At 42.9% G+C, this 21,009-nt stretch overlaps 1 protein-coding gene across 5 annotated transcripts in view; it reads left to right on the forward strand.

Annotated features, from left to right (window-relative positions):
• MYOF (myoferlin) overlaps nt 1–21,009 on the forward strand; it is a 176,378-nt gene that overhangs the window by 48,719 nt on the left and 106,650 nt on the right. For all 5 annotated transcript variants that reach the window (XM_081554035.1, XM_081554046.1, XM_081554058.1 and 2 more), the window contains exons 4-5: nt 3,182–3,290; nt 6,100–6,187. In XM_081554035.1, coding sequence (XP_081410161.1) covers nt 3,182–3,290; nt 6,100–6,187 — 197 coding nt within the window. The remainder of the gene's footprint in view (nt 1–3,181; nt 3,291–6,099; nt 6,188–21,009) is intronic.

Below are 21,009 nucleotides of genomic sequence, written 5' to 3' on the forward strand. Positions count from 1 at the left end.
TTTCCACTGTTTCCCCATCTATTTGCCATGAAGTGATGGGACCGGATGCCATGATCTTAGTTTTCTGAATGTGGAGCTTTTAAGCCAACTTTTTCACTCTCCTCTTTCACTTTCATCAAGAGGCTCTTTAGTTCTCCTTCACTTTCTGGCATAAGAGTGTTGTCATCTGCATATCTGAGGTTATTGATGTTTCTCCCGGCAATCTTGATTCCCACTTGTGCTTCCTCCAGCCCAGCGTTTCTCATGATGTACTCTGCATATAACTGGCTCTACTTGTGATATTAGAAGAGGTGAGAACCCATCATGGTTGATTTAATGTTGTGTGTGTATTTGGTTCAAATTGGGGCACTCTTCCAAGAAACCATGTGCAAATGGTTCACATTGTTGGGTAAATTATGTGATACAGGGTGCCATCACAATTTTTGGTCTTGTGCAGTATATCTATGAGGAGGGCATGGCAACCCACTCCAGTATCTTGCCTGGAGAATCCCATGGACAGAGGAGCCAGGTGGGTTACAGTCCATGGGGTCACAAAGAATAGGACACGACTAAGTGACTAAGCACAGCACAATATACCTATGCACGGAAAGTGAAGTCACTTATTCCAAGTCACAGGACATAAGTGATTGGATGACAGAACCCAGATCTACAGTTTTGTCCAATTTCTGAGGTCTGAGTGGGGGAGGAGAATATAGATATATGTCAGTTTAAAAATAATGTGTCTATGTTGACATCAACTTTCACTTCCTGATTTTTAAAAGAAAATGTACTACATTTTCAAATATAATGAATATTTCTCCACAGGGGGAACATTCTTGAATTTGTTTTTGCCTGAAAGCCCAAAGCTTTTTTTTATTCTCAACTAGAGTTTCTTCACAATGGGTTTTTTGATATAAGGAATTTCTTCTGTCATTTTGAAGACTTGATGTTCAGCTTTCTCATTTATTCTAGTGATATTCCATGCTATCATATCTGCTATTGGTTGGTATAAGTCACTGCAAATATAGACAAGATATAAGTAAATAACATTTAAAAGTTCTTACTATGTCTATTTTCCTTTTTCAGTATCTATACTGAGAGCACATCCCTGGACTCGTTGCTTTTTGATTACATTTCACAAAAGGGCTTCCTGATAGCTTCCCTGATAGCTCAGTTGGTAGAGAATCCGCCTGCAATACAAGAGACCTCAGTTCGATTCCTGGGTTGGGAAGATCCGCTGGAGAAGGAATAGGCTACCCACTCCAGTGTTCTTTGGTTTACATTGTGGCTCAGCTGGTAAAGAATCCGCCTGCAAGGCGGGAGACCTGGGTTTGATCCCTGGGTTGGGAAGATCCTCTGGAGAAGGGAAAGGCTACCCACTCCAGTATTCTGGCCTGGAGAATTCTATGGACTATATAGTCCATGAGGTTGTAAAGAGTCGGACTCGATTGAGCGACATTTACTCACAAAATTAACTCCTTCGATTCACCCACTCTCATATCATGTAATATGTTATAATCCCCAATTTACAGACTGTATTCCACAGGTTACACTTTTTTTATTGATTAACTCCCTGGGGATGTGTTTTCTTTAAAAATTTTTTTGATCATGTGTCCTAACTACAAAAAAAATGTTTCTTTCCTTCATTCAGTAAATATCTATTAATAAAAAAAACTATGTCCCATGCTCTGGGGTTAGAGTAATGAACAACAGGAAACACTTCCAGGAGCTTTACTCTAGTGAGGAGGAACACAGGTGTACTTCTGCACAGTATGTTGTGTGCACTGAGGTAGATGGTCAGAAGCACAGTGAGATATCACATAACACCTGTCAGTATGGCCATCATCAGAAAGACCACAGGTAACAAATGTTGGCAAGGATCTGGAGAAAAGGGAAGCCTAGTACGTTGTTGTGATTGTAAATTGGTGCAGCCACTATGGAGAACAGAATGGAGGTTCCTCAAAAAACTAAAAATAGAGCTACCATGGGATCCAGCAATTCTACTTGGATATATATCCAAAAAAAACAAAAGCAAAAACTCTAATTCAATGAGATATCTGCATCCCAATGTTGATAGCAGTATTGTTTACAATAGCCAAGATATGGAAGCAACCTAAGTGTTCATCAGCCAATGAATGACTAAAGAAGATGTGGCATACACACACACACACACACACACACACACACACACACACACACTCACTCACTCACTCACTCAATGGAATGTTAACCATAAAAGAGAATGAAATTTTGTCATTTGCACAACATGGACAGACCTAGAGGGTATTATGCTTAGTGAGTGAAAAAAGTCAGACAGATAAAGGCAAATATTGTATGTTATCACTAATGAATGATTTATACAAGAGTGGTAGAGGCTGAATATAATTCCTTGGGGTCTTGGAAGAGAGATAAGTACACACATCCTACTTTTGAATGATTCTCCATAGCATTTGGTTAGCAAGCTCCCCCATCAGTAAACTAGCAACCTATTAACACTTCAAGAAGGTCAACTTGAGGGGATGTTTTTACAGTAGGCAGTTTGTTTTGTTTTTTGTTTTACATTATTTATTTTAATTGGAAGCTAGTTACTTTACAATATTGTGGTGGTTTTCTCCATACATCAACATGAATCAGCCACAGATGTACAGGTGTTCCCCTATCCTGAAACCTCCACCTACCTCCCTCCCCACGCCATTCCTCTGGGTTGTCCCAGAGCACCAGCTTTGAGTGCCCTGCTTCATGCATCAAACTTTCACTGGTCATCTATTTTACATATGGTAATATACATGTTTTAATGCTATTCGCTCATATTGTCCCACCCTCAAGTAGGCAATGTTTTATGAGCTCTTTTAAATTTCCATTACAGAAGAATGCCTGCATTTTGTCCTATTTTTCTCTCTCCCTGGATTCTTCAGAGCTATATTCAGTCTTTGTCTCTCACCCATTGATTTCATTTGTGACTTGCAATTTCACAGGCATCATAGTGTGACTCTTGAAATGACTACTAGTTATGGAGAAGTGATGGCTAATATGTGATATTTATTGTCAAAATATCCTGCTAAGGAGAGCACAAAATGGCCCACATTTCATTATGAGTGATGTATAATAATAACATATGAACAGTAAGAGAATTGGGAGGTCCCTTGTGTAAATGGAAATATGCCTCTTATGTAGGTTACTGTGTGCTTTCTTTTCCCTGCAGGTTAATTGGCATGGCCACCATAGCCCTGAAGGACCTGATGGGTGACCAGAGCAGATCACTGCCCTACAAACTGATCTCCCTGCTAAATGAAAGGGGGCAAGATACTGGGGTGAGCATTTCCCTCTTGTTGAATGGCTTTGAAGTGAGATGGTTAAGCACAAAGATTCATTAAGATAAGTGTGACATTATAATTAGCTCATTACACACACAAACACACGTACACAGACCTGTTGTTTTTGAGATAAATAGGTGTATTTGCAAATGATATGGCCTCATTCTGTACTCTTACTGACAGAATTGCAGGTTAGATAAACTTGATTTTCTGTGGCAGAATGCTATAGCTTGAGTGGGACCCTCGCTTGGTATAGCTCTGTGCATATTCATTTAGGTGTTAACATTTGCATGGTGAGTATAGCTCGTGTGTCAGATGCACTTTGAAACATTCTATAGAAGGTAATTCATTAATATTAGACCAGAATATCAAGATGTTCATATCATGATCTTTATAATTGTGTTGGCAGCTGAATGTTTTCTGATCACAGCCTCTCTAAATAAGTATACACTGATATTGCCACCTAGAAGAGAGACTTTCTGAAATGTGCTTTAAAAGAATTTGACTCAAGTATCACAACTCTCAGATTTTTTTAAAAAACAATTTTACTTATTTATTTTTTGTTGTGCTGAATCTTCACTGCTAAGCGGGCTGTTCTGTAGTTGCGGCACACAGGCTTCCCATTTCGGTGGCTTCTCTGCTTGCTGCGCACAGGCTCTAGGGTGCACAGGCTTCAGTAGTTGCAGCACATGGGCTCAGTAGTTGTGTTTCCCAGACTCTAAAGCACAGGCTTAGTAATTGTGGCTCATGGGTTTAGTTGCTCTGCAGCATGTGGGATCTTCCTGGACCAGGGATCAAACTCATGTCTCCTACATTGGCAGGTGGATTCTTTACCACTGAGCCACCAGCTAAATCCCCTCAGATTTCTTAAAATTGCTAACAAGCACTCATAAAGCTTGCCTTGCTAACCTCTGATGCCTTCATTTTCCCAACAATTTATTTTGCGTGGGAGCCTGGGCAAATGGGAGAAAGTTTAAAGTGAAAGAGGCCCTCCCTGTAGGCAAGAATACGTTAATGGCCATTAGGAATGTTAGTTTTGCTAGTCTAGTCTCCAAAATGTATAGGTTTGCTTTAATTAGCATTCTCATCATAAAACATAAATTCAGAATATCAGCTGTCATCTATCTACCCAAAACCTGACTGAGAGAAATGATACTAAGGGAAGATGTTACAAGGCAGTGATGTTTCTGGGTGTTTTTCTTCTCTTTAAAGCAGAGAAGGAAAGCGTATGTAGAACCCTGAAATGGCAGAACTGTGGTGATTGAATGGAGGAAGGAAGTGTAAGGTCCTGACCTCCTGGTATCTTCTCACCCCCATTAGGGGGCGTTCAGCGCCTCTGAGAATCCTGAGGTTATCGGGAAACCATTGATACAGAGGTCAAGCCATTCATGGACTCTTCTAGGGTTTGAAAGTTGAATTTTTGGATTAAGTTTGGCAGTTGAGCCCCTAATTGCATTCAGTGTTCCTATTGTGGTCACTTGTAGCCATGAGACACTGTTCTTCCAATTCTATATTTGCCAAGAAACTGCTGTCAGAGACATCATTTACTTTCCTGTTCAGTGTCTCCCAGGTCATAGTTCCTAAGTTGGCAAAGAATGCTGATCCATGTGGGAATATTCACTGATGACTAGACAGGTGGGGAAAAAACAGGGCAATACATAATGTGTGTGTGTTTTAGAGTTTACCAGGTGTAGCAAAAGTAGCAGCAAATGAAGGTGTGGGAGATGCCCATTTAAATTTGAATCTCAGATGAACAATGAGTCATTTTGTAGGATAGGTATGTCCCGAATTTTATGCCCTATATTTTATCTGATAACGTGGGTAGAGTGTGAGTGTGCCCCGTTCTTATTTTCAAAGGACATCTTTTATTCTGAGATTTATCCTTCCTCATATTTTGCTGTTGAGATCCTTTATTTTGTGAAATGCTTATAATAGTAGATGGTAGTTGTGGGCATGCTTTTGACAAAATTAGTGCTCCTATGTTGAGTCCCACTAGCAAACTCTTTTGAAATTTTATCAATTCACTAAATATGAAAGTATAGGAAACTCTGCACTAAAATAATGCTCCACATGAGAAATTTAACTCAGATTTTTTAAATGGCAATAATTTTATTTCCTATAATGAGTTTAGTATGATTCTTCCTTTCTGATAATGAAAGTTTATGTAACATTTTCTGTTCTTCTACTTGCCTTGGCTTCTAGCCAACTTGGGGTCATATTTAATGCAAGAGGAGTGGTACTTATGTTCAGCCTCATATTTTGCATATTTGCTTCCTCTTTCATCAGACTTGTTTCCCTTTTTTGAACCCCATTTTATGAATCACATTATTCTATAACTTTTCATTAGCCACATAAAAATCTTTTTGGAGAGAAGTGTGAAAATAAATTTCCGCAATTAACAAAGATGTCAATGAGTGAACAAAAACGTTAATCACTTAGAATGAGCCTCTGGGACTGTAATTCTGTGATTGGAGGGCATCTCCAGCCTAGGAAGGAGGCTCATGACAAGTTCATGCTTGCTTGTCACAACTTTCCTCCGGTTTATGAGGCTGCCCCTTAGCAATAATACACTTGGCAACCTGTACCAGGTACCTGCTTTTGCAGGTGCTCCCAGTTCTCCTGGGCTCACACTTGGGAAGATACGAACAGTGGAGGGTGTGTCACCCTTGTCTCTCTCTCTCCTCACTTTCCCATTCCCCTGCTCACCCCTTTGAGAACTTTTACTGCTGCTGAATTGACTTGTGTTGTGTCTGAAGCATTTTGATGCCCTGCACTGATTCTGTCTGCAATGAATTTTTCTACCCAGGCCACAATTGACCTGGTGATTGGCTATCATCCACCTTCAGCTCCACATCCAAATGACCCCGGTGGGACCAGCATGCCAGGCATGGGAGGTAAGCTGACTCTCCTGAAGGCCCAGCTGTCAGGATACATTTAACAGGAGCCTTCCTGTGTGCTGTTTTCAGTCTTGCATGAATTCTATGTTCCTTAACAGCACCTGAATACAGGTGCCAGAGAGCTGGCAAACCAGCTTTTGGGGATAATAGAAATTCATGTATCTCATTCGTATGGAAATTCCATAAGGTGAACAGCAGCCATTTACAACTCTCATCCCTTCTGATATGTAAAGTAACTTTTACAACCCCCTCTCTTGAGAATGATTCTAGCCTCTGGCTTTCTGGATGACTTGTTAGATTTTTGATCCCTGTCTCTGCTAAAAAGGGCTATCTTGTAAGAGAGTATATATATATGCCCACAATATGTTAAATAAACGCCTTTGTTCCACCAGAGCACTGGTCACCATATCTCTCTCTTTCTCTCTCTCTCTCCCTCCCTCCCTCTCTCCCCCTCTCCCCTCCTCTCCCCCTCCCTTTCAGGCTGTTTCCACGGGGCACAGGTGTCCACCGTGTCTACTTACTTGCATGGGCTTTCAAGACCTCTTCGAGAGGGCGCCCTGAGCCTACGTAGACGGTGCTAGCTCTTTGTCCTAGAGTTATATTGGCATACTGTGTAAACCGGGAATATTAGCCTCTTTTCTTCCTCCTTTCACTTTCTTATCGGTTGACTCTGTACCCCCAAGTTCCAGCCCATTTAAAGGGCCATAACACCCAGCCTATGCCTTTAGTAGGGAAATCTACTAAAGGGACACAGGGACTCACCAGGAAAGCTTTCCTTGTCACTAGACTCTCTATAGGCTTCCCTGGTGGTTCAGTCAGTAAAGAATCTGACTGCAATGCAGGAGACCCAGGTTCGATCCCCGCTGGAGAAGGGAATTGCTACCCACTCCAGTATTCTTGCCTGGAGAATTCCATAGACAGAGGAGCCTGGTGGGCTACTCTCCATGGAGTTGCAAAGAGCTGGACACGACTGAGCGACTAAGACTTTCACTGTTCACTTTCAGACTCTCTAAACTTCCCTGCCTACCTAGACAGGGCCCCAGGAGGCAGGTGGAGCTGCTCTGAATTGGGACATTACAAGTCTACCAAATACCCTTTAAAGGAGAAGGGACAGTGAGACAGTTCCTTGCTGTTCCTGAAATTCAGCTTCTGTACATGGATGCCAGATTAAAGAGTTTTGGATAAAGTAGAAAGAAACAGCTTTATTGTTTTGCCAGGCAAAAGGGCCACAGCTGGCTAATGCCTCAAGACTGTGTCTCACCCTGGAGGAGGTAGTGAGGAGTCTCACAGTGTTCAAGGAGCAGGGTGTGATCAGCTCGTGGACATTCTTCGGATTGGTTGGTGGTGAGGTAATTGGGAGTCAGCATTATCAACCTTCTGGTTCCTGCTGGTCTGGGGTCTATGTGCTTGTGGGCAGCATACAGTGAACTTCCTCCTCCTGGTTTGGGTTGCAGTATCTGCAAAACAGCTCAAACGACGTGGCTCAGAATATTATCTATATAGTCCTTAAAGAACTAAAGGTGTTTGACTTTGCTTCATAGCTAAAGTATTATTATTTTGTCTGGCTTGACTGTTCTTTTTTTCTGCATGTTCTCACTTCTCTGATGCAATTTATTCTTTGACTAAAGCTGTTATACAGACAAAAGGCAGGACATGAATGGGGGTCTATTCTGGAAAGCCTCCTAGGTTCCTGCCTGGGTACCTGACTGAGCATCCTTACATGAGACTGCCCAGCACACGGACTCCAGCAGGAGGTCCCAGGCAAGGCTTTGCTTAGGGTGTGTAGCTTGCACCCTGGATGATGTCACCTGGTTGTGAGTCTCAGGAGTGGTCTCTCTCTTCACATGTCTGCACCTCCTAAATGTGCCATCACCAGGCTGTGCGCTCAGTCGCCTGTCTCACAGATTGGAGCCCCTCTCTCCCCCTTGGCCACAACCCCTTCCCACCTCCCAACAGCTCCTCTCTCCTTTAACCAAGTGCTTCTGGCTACACAACCCACTTTGTGCTCCTTGTTCTCGGACGTGGGCTATGGGTCATTCAGGGTGCTGCTCTGGATGGGGTTGGGTCTCAGGGTAAATTTGGGGCTGCAGGTGGATGGACATCTGTAAGACAGTCAGGCCTTTCACACAGCGGAGTCCGACCTCCTCGTGGTGTCTTTCCAGGGTGACATGATACTTCACGTCTCTCTCTGCCTTCCTCTGCCTGAAGGTGTGTCACCAGATGCCCCCGTCTCCCCAGCCTTGACGTGCACCCCAGGAAGGGAGGGGAGGGCCCGCCCACCCACCCACCCACCCACCACACTCACTGCCACCTGGACATTCTCCTTCCTGGAGGGGCGCCGTAACCCTGGTTCCTGCCAGTCTTGGTTCTCAGGACCTTTCTTCTCTGCATTTCTCAGAACTCAATGCTTTGACCACCTGAGCGTTTTTCTCGGCACCTGCAGCAGCACCTCCTTTCCTGCCTCGTAGTGTCTGTCCCCTTCCTGTCTGCCTCAGCCTCATCCCAGCCATTGCCCCTGCTCACCCACCCTGCAGATGGCTCACTATTATGGTTTGGACCTATTTATTGACCTGGCAGTTGTGTGTTCAGCATTAGTCACCTGGTTCCTTCCTCAGAGACAGTTATGACTGACACAGCCCCTTACCTCTTATAAGGACACCAACACATCAGCAATGCACTCTGCCTTCACCCTCTTCCCAGTGGCACCTCGGGCATGCTGCTCGGTCCTCTAACTCTCAGCCTCACGAGGGCCCAGCAATGGCTCAAGAACATCTGTGGCTCCCTTTGCTGTCACAGCAGTGATGACAGATGCACCACAGAGGAAACAGTGGGGTCCTGACCAACACTCCATGAGGGGATGGCCAGAGTGGTCCAACTCATTTCCTTCCCACCGCCTCCACTGATGCCTGCAGTCACCAGCACTTGCTCTGGCCTGGGAAGGACAGTGGGTACTTTTTGGCCCAAAAAAGGCACCCGCAACTGGTGGGCTGTCTGCTGGAGCCACTGAATTGGGAGAACCAGGGTGCCTTTTCTTACCCTGATAATTTCCCGAAGCCACTTCCTGTTTCCTGTTTCTTAGTTTCCTAGGGCTGCTGTAATAAGGTACCACAAACTGGTGGCTCAGCCAATGGAAATGTGTCCTCTCTAGTTCTGGAGCCTAGATGTCTGGAATCAAAGTGTCCAACCGTTGGTTCCCTCTAAGGACTCTGTTCCATGTTCTATCCCAGCTTCTGGTGGTTGCTGCCAGCTCTTAGTGTTCCGTGGCTTGAGGACACATCACTCCAGTCCCCATCTCTGTCATCACGTGAGGTTCTGCCTGGTGTCTCAGTCTCACATGGTGCTCTCTGTGTGTCCGTGTCCAAATTTCTCATCTTATTTGGACACCAGGCAATGGATTCAGTCCACCCTAATCCAGTGTGATCTCAGGTTAACTTGATTACGCCTGCAAGACCCTATTCCAAACAAGGTCACATTCTGAGATTACAGATGGACATGACTTTTGAGAGGACACTATTCAACCCTGCATAGTGAAAGTAAAAGTCGCTCAGTCATGTCTGACTCTGCAGACTCCTCTGTCCATGGAATTCTCCAGGCAAGAATACTGGAGTGCAGCCATAATAATGGAGTGAAGCCACTCGTTTCTCCAGGAGATCTTCCTGACCTAGGGATTGAACCTGGGTCTCCCTCATTGCAGGTAGATTCTTTACTGTCTGAGCCACCAGGGAAGACCCTGTATACTGGTAGATAAAAGGCAGTTTCATTGTCTTTATTCCATTTCAAGAGTCAGGATGTTAAATGGGCCCTTTTGTGATACCCTTTCAGCTGGGCCTTTAGAGGGGGAAAAAATAGCTCTAACGTTCATTCAAGTAGAAAGCATAAACTTATAGTTTACAGTGAGCTAGCACCAAGCAGATTCTTAGTATTAAATATTTATAGAGTAAAGAAATTGGTTGTTGGGTATTCTGATTCATTGCTTGATGCTGCAGTGCTGAGGGTGGTAAATTCTTTAATATATAGCTTCTGCTCTCCAGGAACTTTCAGCCAGATTTGGAAACAAGACTTTTCCTGAAGGTATAACATGGGTAACAGCAAGGGTTTTGGAGTCAGACTGGCCTAGGTTGGATTCTGTGTCCGTTGTTAATTAGCCATGTGGCCTTGGTTAAGGCATTAGCCTTTCTGAATCTCTGTTTTCTTTTACTGTAAGGTGAGGAACATAGTAGATGTGGCTGCAAAGATTAAGTGAGATAACACATAGAAAGCCCTCAGCCCAGTGCCTGTCATAGAGTAAGTCCTATCTGAATGTGGTCTTTATTTTTATTATTACAAAACATAATTCTGGGTGACTTGTAGTCATGAGCTCAGTTGAGTGCCTCAATCTTTATGAACATTCAAATAGTTTCTTCTAAAAAGCAGAGCTATTAGAAAAGAATGATATGAGTCACGCTGAGATGACTAAGTGCTTTCTTGTTAAATATCTGGGAAAAAAACCAGATTGTGTCTTAGTGGACCAGGAAGACTTTGAGAATAAGTTTATCAAGCTGTTGAGAGTATAGGCAGAGGTCCCATCTCCTGAGACAGACTCTTGTGAGCCCAAGCTCAGAAAACATGCCATTTCCCTGGAGCAAAGGCTGCTTCCTTAGCAATGAGAAAAGCACCAACTCTTGAACTTTTTAATTCACTGGGGAGAAAAACCTTGTATCCAGACTCCCTTTGCCCGAGGCTCCTTCTCCTCGTGGGTTGTCTGGGCAGCATTGAGCTCCAGCAATGCTTATGGACTGAGTCTCCCATCCTCTTAGGAAGCTGACTCCCAGCAGGTTCTGTGGTGGGTGGCCAAGATCTGCTTCATAAATTCTTTTTAATATATGATACTGCTGGATGGAGATAGGAAATGAGCCAGAACTTGGGTTCCTTTTATTTGGGTTTCAAACAAAGAATGTTGATGAGCTGTGTGCACAGGACAATTTTATGTTAAAGTGTGAAATTTCCTTATTCAAAAAATGAACAGATTTCTTTGATCCAGAAGTACTGTCTTTGTTCTACAAGATTAACCTTTACCGTGACTGGGTTAAGGGTAGCATTCTGAATATTGATTTCATAATCCGGCTAAAAGAAACTTTTCTTCAACATTTAAAAAACTTTCAATGTTCTAGATTATCTGGATGTGTTAAGATAAAACTCTTTTTGTCTTAATATGACAATTCAACTAAGCAAAGATATCTTTAAGTCCTTAGTACAACTCAATGCTGGGAAGACCCTAGGGACAAAAAACCGACAGCTTACAGTCTTGGGGGAAATAGAACTGACAGACATGAGATAGAGAGAGAACAGCAAGGCACCCACACCTCCTGCCATTGCAGACTTGAACATACAGACGATCAGGCCCAGAAATTGGTTTTTCCACTTCCCTTAAATTTTTTTTTAAGTTCTGTTTTTTTTTGATGTGGACCATTTTTAAAGTCTTAATCTGTTACAATATTGTTTCTGTTTTATGTTTTGCTTTTGGGCCATGAGACTTGTGGGATCTTAGCTCTCTGATTAGAGGTCAGCACTGTCTGCATTGAAAGGCAAAGTCTTCACTGCACTGGACCGCCAGGAAAGTCCCATCACTTCCCTTAACTTGACTCTTTAAAAAATGTTACAATTTTATATAAAAGTAATGAATCCACTTCCTCTAATTTAAATACGTCTTTTCAAAGTTTAAAATGTGACTTTGTTGGGGTGTTTTTTAGCAGTATCTGCTTATAAAATTATAAACATCACAGGGAATATAAGACATAAGAACATACAGACCTCTCACAGTGCCACCCTCCTGTGATAACCACTGTTCACCACTACTGATGTTGATTTTAAAGATTACCATCCACATAGTGGGTTGTGCAAAGAAGAAGCTGGAAATATTAATGATAGAACACAGAAGTGCAGACTTTCAGAAAAATTCAGCTCTGCAAGTTGAAGAAACTAATTATGACCATAGATTATGGGAATGGAACAATTTGGAGATTTCTTTTTTTTTTTTTAAATACTCTTTAAGAGCAGTTTTAGGTTTACCACAAAATTGAGAAAACTACACAGAGATTTCCCATATACCCTCTGCCCCCGCCTATGCATGGCTTTCCCCACTATGAACGTCACTCAGCAGAATGGTACTTTTTTTTTTTTATTTACAAAGGATGAACCTTCATTGACACATCATAATCATCCAAAGTCCATAGTTTACCTTAGAGCTCACATTTGGTGATGCACATTCTAAGGTTTGGACAAATGTATAATGATATATATCTGTCATTATAGTGTCATGCAGAATATTTTAACTGCCCTAAAAATCTTCTGTGCTTTGCATATTCATCTTCTCCCCAGCCACACCTCCCAACCTTTAGAAACCACTGATGTTTTTCATTGTGTCCATAGTTTTGCCTTTTCCAGGATATTACAGAGTTAGAATCATTCAGTATGCAATCTTTTCCGATTGGCTTCTTTCACTCAGTAATGTGCATTTAAGGTTTCTCTATGTCTTTTCTTGACTTGATAGCTCTTTTTTTTTTTTTTTTTTACTGCTGAATAATACTCTATTGTCTGGACTTACCACAATTTATGTATCCATTCACCTACTGAAGGACATCTTGGTTGCTTCCAAGTTTGGCAATTATAAGTAAAGCTATAAATATCCGTGTGCAGGTTTTTGTGTGGACATAAGTTTTCAACTCCTTTGGATAAATACCAAGGAGCATGACTGCTGGTTGATAGGGTAAGGTATATGCAGTTTGTAAGAAACCACCAAACTGCCATCCAAAGTGGCTGTACCAGTTTACATTCTCACCAGCAATCGATGAGAGTCCCTGTTGCTCCATATTCTTGTCAACATTTGGTATTGTCAGTGTTTTGGATTTTGACCATTCTAATATCTGTGTAGTGGTATCTCATTGTGTTAATTTGCATTTCTCTGATGACGTATGATGTAGAACATCTTTTCATATGCTTATTTGCTAACTGTGTGTCCTCTTTGATGAAGATCTTTGGCCTGTTTTTAAATCAGGTTGTTTATTATTGTCAAGTTTTAAGAGTTTTTTGTATATTTTGGGTAACAGTCCTTTATCACATGTGTCTTTTGCAAATCTTCCCTCACCATCTTGGCTTGTCTTCTAATTATCTGGATATTGTATTTCACAGAACAGAAGTTTTTAATTTTAATGAAGCCCAGCTTATCAATGATTGCTTTCATGGATCAGATCTTTGATGTTGTATCTAAAGGGTTCATTTTTTTTTTTAATTGATTTGGCTACACTGGGTCTTAGTTGTGACACGTGGGATCTTTGATGAATTGCTGCATGTGGGATCATTAGTTGCAGCATGCAAACTCTTAGTTGCACTGGTTGCACATGTGGGATTTAGTTCCCCAATCAGGGATTGAATCCTGGCTCCCTGCATTGAGAGCACAGAATCTTAGCCACTGGACAATCAGGGAACTCCTTAAGAGGTTCATTTTTAAGGAAGGCTTCCTTGAAGCTCTTAATGTCAAAATGACAAAGGCTGCACACCCTGGGGCCTTGGTGACTTAACTGAACATGTATGGTGTCAAAGAGTCCACTTTTCTTTGCTTGCCTCTTGAGACTGTTCCTATGACAGAGGGGTGGGCTGACTCAGACCACAGGCTTGATCTTCTGAAAATTTGTTATTTTGCTGACTTGATTTGCCAGATGTCATTTAGTTTGACTGGAGCCTACATTCCCATGGCTAGAATAAACTATTTTTAAAATCTCACATCTATTTTTGAAGAACAGTCTGTTAAAAGTGTACATCCTTCAGTGCTAGAAACGCAAAAAAAAAAAAAAAGTAGCTAGACTTGGCTACTTCAAATTCATTTCATTCCATGGATGCCAAAGTCACTTTGCTTGAAATTAAATTCAGTCCAGTTCAGAAAACATTTACTGACATCTGTCTGTGGAGCATACAGAAGAGAGAAAGGTATTATTTGCCACCAAGGAGCTTGTGTTTCAGTAGAAAGGTAAGATACAAACATAATTATAGATCAGAGCTGAATATAATAAATTCCTCAAGGGAAGACAAAGCTAATTGTTACGTGGGAAACAATTTCTTAGAGAAAATAACTTTTTCAGCTATATTTCAATTGTGTATCTTTATTACCTAGTACAGCACTTGGAAAACCATAATTGTTCAGTAAATGCTCAGTTGATTGAGTGAATGAATGAATGAGTGAATGGTGGATGAGCAATAGATACAGTTTAAATTTTTGTTCAAGAAGGGCATTTTGGTGAACACCAGAGTATAGGCCAAAGTGACTGATACATTCAGAGAGTAATAAAAGGGAAGCATGTTCCTGAGGTCTAGGAGTGCCAGACTGAGGATATTTTTTTTTTAATGGAATATTCATTTTTAAATTAAAAAATTTTTTTTTGGCTGTGCTGGGTCTTTGTTGCTTCGTGGGTTTTTCTCTAGTTGTGGCAAGTGGGGGATATTTTCTAGTTGTGGTGTGCAGGCTTCTCATTGTAGTGGCTTCTCTTGTTGCGGATCTCAGGCTCTAGGGCAAGTGGGCTCAGTGGTTGCAACTCCCAGACTCTAGAGCTCAGGCTTAGTAGCTGTGGCACACGGTCTTAGTTGCTTGGTGGCATGTGGGATCTTCCTGGACCAGGGAGGTGAATTCTTTACCACTCCACATTGGCCGGCGGATTCTTTACCACTGAGCCACCAGGGAAGCCCCCAGACTGAGGATGAACAGACCTTGAGGATCCATGGAAAATTTTCTTGACAAGGGACTGTTGTTCAGAGCTGCCCTGAAACATGACCAATGTGTTAGAACATCAATTATAGGCACTCTTTCCATGATTAGGTCTCTAATTGGCTTTGTCCAGCAAATTGATTGTATTAGACTATTTCTCCCATTGAGGATATTTAGGAAGATCAAAGTGATCATAATAAACAGATGGTTCTTAAATTTTAGACACAGTAAAATCATCAGGGGAAATCTTTAAATGTACGGATTTCCAGCACCTATCTTCAGAGACTCTAATTTAGTTGATCTGAAGTGCAATCCCCCAGTCTGTATGGTTAACAGGAACTTCCAGGAGACCCTGATGAAGGCTGATGTTGTTTTTGTTTTTAAATATTATGCATTTCAATTATTTATTTGGCTGCACCATGTCTTAGTTGTGTCGCTCTGGATCTGCAGTCTTCCTTGTGGCTTGCAGGATCTTTAGTTGTGGCCTATGAACTCTTAGTTGCAGCATGTGGGATCTAGTTCCCTGACCTGGGATTGAATCCAGGCCCCCTGCATTGGGAGCATGGAGTCTTAGCCACTGGGTCACCAGGGAAGCCCCTGAAGGCCAGTTTTGGAGCTCACGTTGAGAAGCCCTAGAGTTGAGCATTTTAATCTGGTTAATGTTATGTTGTCCAGACTCAGAGCTCTTGGGGCAGCATTCCCTAGACGGCCTCACAGCCTCCATCGATCAAAGGCAGATGCTGCTAGACTTTCCCTGCAAGCCTATGTTTGTATCGCTGTTCAGTTACAGACCTTTCTATGGTACCTTTGCTTTGGTCAGTGTATTGGAACTATTCCATAAGATTCTTAGGGCCTATATAGTGTGATTTACCGCAAAAACCAGAGTGGAGAGAAATGAATTGCTCATGCTTTAATGCAGACATTTATTCTAGCATGTTAGAAACCCATCAAAGTTATTAGTCAACATCCCTGGTGGCTCAGAGGTTAAAGCGTCTGCCTCCAATGCGGGAGATCTGGGTTCGATCCCTGGGTCCGATCCCTGGGTCAGGGAAGATCCCCTGGAGAAGGAAATGGCAAACCACTCCAGTATTCTTGCCTAGAGAATCCCATGGACGGAGCAGCCTGGTAGGCTACAGTCCATGGGGTCGCAAAGAGTCGGACACGACTGAGCGACTTCCCTTCCCTTCCAGATAAATCAGCATGTCATCTCCAAAATATTTTCATGCTTAGAAATTTACTCTCTCCTGTTCTGCTTCGTACTTTTTAACTTGCACTGATTGTATCATACCTACTCTTGGTCCTGATTTTGCAGTGACCTTTTGCCCAGGGTAATTAAATTCTGCCTTAACCAGTATCACCATTTAACAAGACCTTGTCATGAGAAGCATAGTTGATATCACAGACAGAGACTGACATTCTAGGACTCTGGAAAAACAAGGTTGCTGTGTTTAGGAACAGGAAATAGTAAATATTGACCAAAAAAAAAATTCATATAGAAAGGAGTCTCCATCAAGGAATGAAAGAAGATTAGCTGGGATGGTGATCCAATAAGTACATAGGTGGAAAAGATGAGAGGCATGGGAAGTGTTTGGATGAAGGTGCTTGCTGTTCAGGACGATCCTGGTCACCCTGATTGCCTGTTTTCTCTGTGAAATAAGAAGTAAGGTCATTAGTTGATGGTGAGGAGGACAGAGCATTGGACACTTTCAAGGTAAAAGTGGGTGGGAGTTTGAAAGGGTAGAGGGATTTGACCTTCTTGATCAATCAATGGCCATCTCAAACCAAGATTTAGGATAAAGTGGAGGCAGATGCCTTGGAAACGTGGTACGATACCTGGTCAATCCCATGAGTCCACTGAAGGTTTGAGATCATGAAATTAAAGTGACACTAGTCAGTAAGGTGTGTGTCCAAGTTCAGTTACCTTTGTGAATGAGTGTAGTCAGTGGAGAGTCAAATGAACCAGGTGAGTACAATCAAGGGAGGGATTGAGGTGTGATTGCAGTGTTAGATCCCATAACCTAAGGGGTTGGGAGAAAAGCAAGGACATGAAGGAAGTGGGCAGCAGGGGACATGATGTGATCCATAGCTTGTAGCAGCCTGTGTGGCTGCAGACTGTGGACTGGAGTCCCAGAAGGAGCAAACTGGAAAGATCTGAAAGATGGCCAGTGTAGTGGGTCGAACAGTGTCCCCTGCTCCCCAATTCCAGCCTATACAGAACCTCAGAATGTGAACTATTTGGGAACAGGGTCTTTCCAGATGTAATCTGTTAAAATGAAGTCACACTTAGAATAGATCGGACCCTAAAGTCAATGACTGGTGTCCTGGGAGAAAAGGTGAGGACCCACGGACACATGGGCAGAGATTAGAGTGATGCAGCCACGAGACAAGGAACAGGCCAGGAGCCACCAACTAGTAAGAGGCAAGGAAGGATTTTTCTCTAGAGGCTTCTGAGGGAGCATGGCCCTGCCAACACTTTGGTTTTGGAATCTGGGGATTTGGGTCTCTCAGAATAAATTTTGGTTGTTTTAAGCCACTCAGTTTGTGCTACTTGGTTACAGCAGCCCTAGGAATCAATTACCACCAGCAACTTCAGCAGTTCCTAACTTACTGTTGCTCCCTGTGGTTATGAAACACTCATACTTTGTAGATCCTCTTAGCCGTACTTCAGCGTGTGCCTGGGTTTCAGTACAGGGCATGCCAGCACAGCGGCTCAGGTTGGGTAATGAAACAGCTTGTGCTGTGTGAAGGGTGTGGTTGGCAGTGCCCTAAGGGCCCCGGTCATTCTTTGTGGAACACTTAGGGTGTCAGCATTGTTTAATCTTGTGCAGCTTCCCACCACATAAAGGGGCGATTTCCTGCGCAAATAAACCTTCTCCTGCTACTCAGAGATGCAGGTGGTAGGCATGACTTGGTGCAGTTTCCCTCTGATCCTTCCTTTCAACCTAAAGTCTGACTACCAAAAGGTGTTTCCAGAATAAATTGGCTCTTTGTTTCCTGCGGTCTCTTTCTGGAGCATCTATCAAGAGGTCAGTGATTAGGGCTTGTTCAGAGCCCAGCAATGCAAAGGGCTGTGATTTACCCCTTCTTCTGCCATAAACAATGGAAACAGTGACAGACTTTATTTTCTTGGGCTCCAAAATCACTGTGGACAGTGACCGCAGCCATGAAATTAAGACGTTTGCTCTTTGGAAGAAAAGCTATGGCAAACCTAGACAGCATATTAAAAAGCAGAGACATCATTTTGCCTACAAACATTCATATAGTCAAAACTATGGTTTTTCCAGTAGTCACGTACGGATGTGAGAGTTGGACCATAAAGAAGGCTGAGCACTGAAGAACTGATGCTTTCAAACTGTGGTGCTGGAGAAGACTCTTGAGCATCCCTTGGAATGCAAGGAGATCAAACCAGTCAATCCTAAAAGAAATCAACCCTGAATATTCATTGAAAGGACTGAAGCTAAAGCTCCAATACTTTGGCCACCTGATGAGAAGAGCCAACTCATTGGAAAACACTCTGATGCTAGGAAAGATTGAGGGCAGGAGAAGGTTGGATGGCATCATCAACTCAGTGAACATGAGTTTGAGCAAACTCTGGGAGGTAGTGAAGGACGGGGAAACCTGGTGTGCTGCAGTCCATGGAGTGCCAAAGAGTTGGACACAACTGAGTGACTGAACAACAGCAACAACAACTGCCATAAATAACCACCAACCCCAAATGGAACATTCCACAGCAGGGAGGAAATTCTTTTTGGGCCCAGGATGGTCCAAGGACATTCATCTTAGTTGTGTGCATGCACAGTCCTGTCTGACTCTTTGGGACCCCATGGAAGAGAGCCCACCAGGCTCCTCTGTCCATGGGATTTTTCCCAGCAAGAATACTGGAGTAGGTTGCCATTTCCTCCTCCAGGGGTTCTTCACAACCCAGGGGTTAAACCCACGTTTCCCTTGTCTTCTGCATTGACAGGTAGATTCTTTATCACCAAGCCCCTGGGAAGCCCTTATCTTAGATGGAGGAAACTTAAAGCCGTGTGGCCCAGCCATTGCCCAGTCTGAAACAGGTTTGCACAAGGGGAGCCTGACCCTCCGGGCTTCCCTAAGGCTGGAGCCAGGTTTGAGAGGGGCACCCCCTAGCCACTGGGTGCTCTCGCCTGAGCTCCGAGCGGGAACTTTGCCAAACTCTGAGCTGGAACTTTGCCAAACTACTGGAGAACGATACCAGAAAGCTGGAGCAAGGGTCAGGATGTCTTCATTCCATATTCATCAAGCCCCTGATGTGTATGAGGAAGGAGTGTGTCCAGAACGGGGCAGGTACAAAGAAGAGAAGGGCAAGCCCCCTGCTTCTGAATAGTGGATGGTAGTAGGAGGCCCACAGTCCAACAACAGGTGCAAGACCACATGGTGAGGAGAGGATAGAAATATATGTGGTAACAGGAGAAGGGGGATTCACTCCATCTGGTGGGGATCGGTGGGACAGATCAAGACTATTTCATCTGGAACTTGAGGGAGGTGAGGAGCCCACCTGGTGGAGAACAATAGGAAGGACATCCTGAGAACTTGGATCCAAGCAGCAGGCAAGCCCTTCTTTAAGAACAGGGAAGAAGAAAATCTAGGAAACTTACTTTATTATTTATTTCTTTTGGCTGTGCTATGCAAAATGCAAGATTTTAGTTCCCTGACCAGGGATCAAACCCATGCACCCTGTATTGGGAGCACAGAGTCGTAACCACTGGACTGCCAGGGAAGTCCCAAACCTAGGAAATTTAGACTGGAGAGGGATGCATAGTGTGGAAACTTAAAATGCCTTTAAGGAGGAGGAGGAAAAAAAGGGTTGGAGATTTCATTGTGTGAATTAACAGAGGTGAAGCTGGATAGATCAGAGGAAGTGTCAAACAATTAAGCAGGTAGCAAGCCCTGCAGGCCTAGAGAAAGAGCTTTCCTGGAAGAACAGCAGTTGCAAACTCTTTGGATTGGGAGGAAATGGAATTTGCTTGAGGAAAAAACAAGACCAGTGTTTCAAAAAGCTGGGAAGAGGTAATCATCAAGGGTTTTGCTTCTCTCTCAGAACTGAGTTAGCGTGAGTCAGTTTCTGTGCCTGCAAATAAAAGATAGTTAATAGAGAGTTGAGTTCTTTCAGGAGCGCTGTTTTTCTCTTGATATTCTGCGTTTTTTAAGGCAAGGTCACTTTGTTTTGTTTACAAGTATGTTGATTATCTGTTAAGATTACTATTATTGCCCTTTGTGAGTTTCCTTGTCTGTTTTGCTTGTTCTTTCAGATAAAATTTACTGCTTTATTAATGTTGCCAAAACTTACAAGTAAAATTAGCAATTATAGAAGTACTTTTTAGGAAAAAAAAAAAAAGAATAGGGAAGAAGAGGCCCAGATTATCGTGTAGAGGGCAGAGGTAGCCATTCTTCACCTGTGGCTTCTCTGGGGTTTCCTGGTGTCCTGACAAAGATGTTGAGGACCAGGAAGAGAGCATTGCCTTTACTAGATCCAGTCATAAACCAGTGAGGAAGGACAAGGATGTGGTCTTGGCTTTAGCTCAGTTGTTATTAATGTAACACGTTGTTTCTGCTTTCTGGACCTCAGTTTTTCTACCTATAAAATAGGGTGAGGGGCAGGTTGGATTGAAGATCTTTTTCTGAAAAAAATAATTTTTATCTTTATACTCTTAATTTTTCTAATTTCTTTTATATAGTTGTTTTTGACTGCTCTGGGTCTTTGTTGCTGTGTGAGCTTTCTCTTGTTGCAGTGTTGTAGCCGCCACACATTCTGGAAAACAAACTCACTCAGAAGGACAATGCAGATCATGGAGTGCAGTTTATTACACCAGGGGGCCCAAGGCAGAGTCTCCTCTTGGCCAAGGACCCCGACCAGTTTTTTGTGAAAACCTTATATACCCTAAGTGTACGTGCCCAAACCCACCTCCCCAGATTCCCTGAAACTAGTCTGAACAAAGGAAAAGAAAGATACAATCAAAGTTAACCCGTGATTCATTTGCCATAAGCCTAGGTAGTTAACAGTGGACAATTATCAATAGGCCTGTGGTCATACCCCCAATAAGCATAATAGAATATATAATTC

Source organism: Giraffa tippelskirchi, chromosome 2 (assembly GCF_054371585.1).
Source record: "Giraffa tippelskirchi isolate mGirTip1 chromosome 2, T2T-mGirTip1v1.2.pri, whole genome shotgun sequence".
In the NCBI taxonomy this organism is placed as follows: Eukaryota; Metazoa; Chordata; class Mammalia; order Artiodactyla; family Giraffidae; genus Giraffa; species Giraffa tippelskirchi.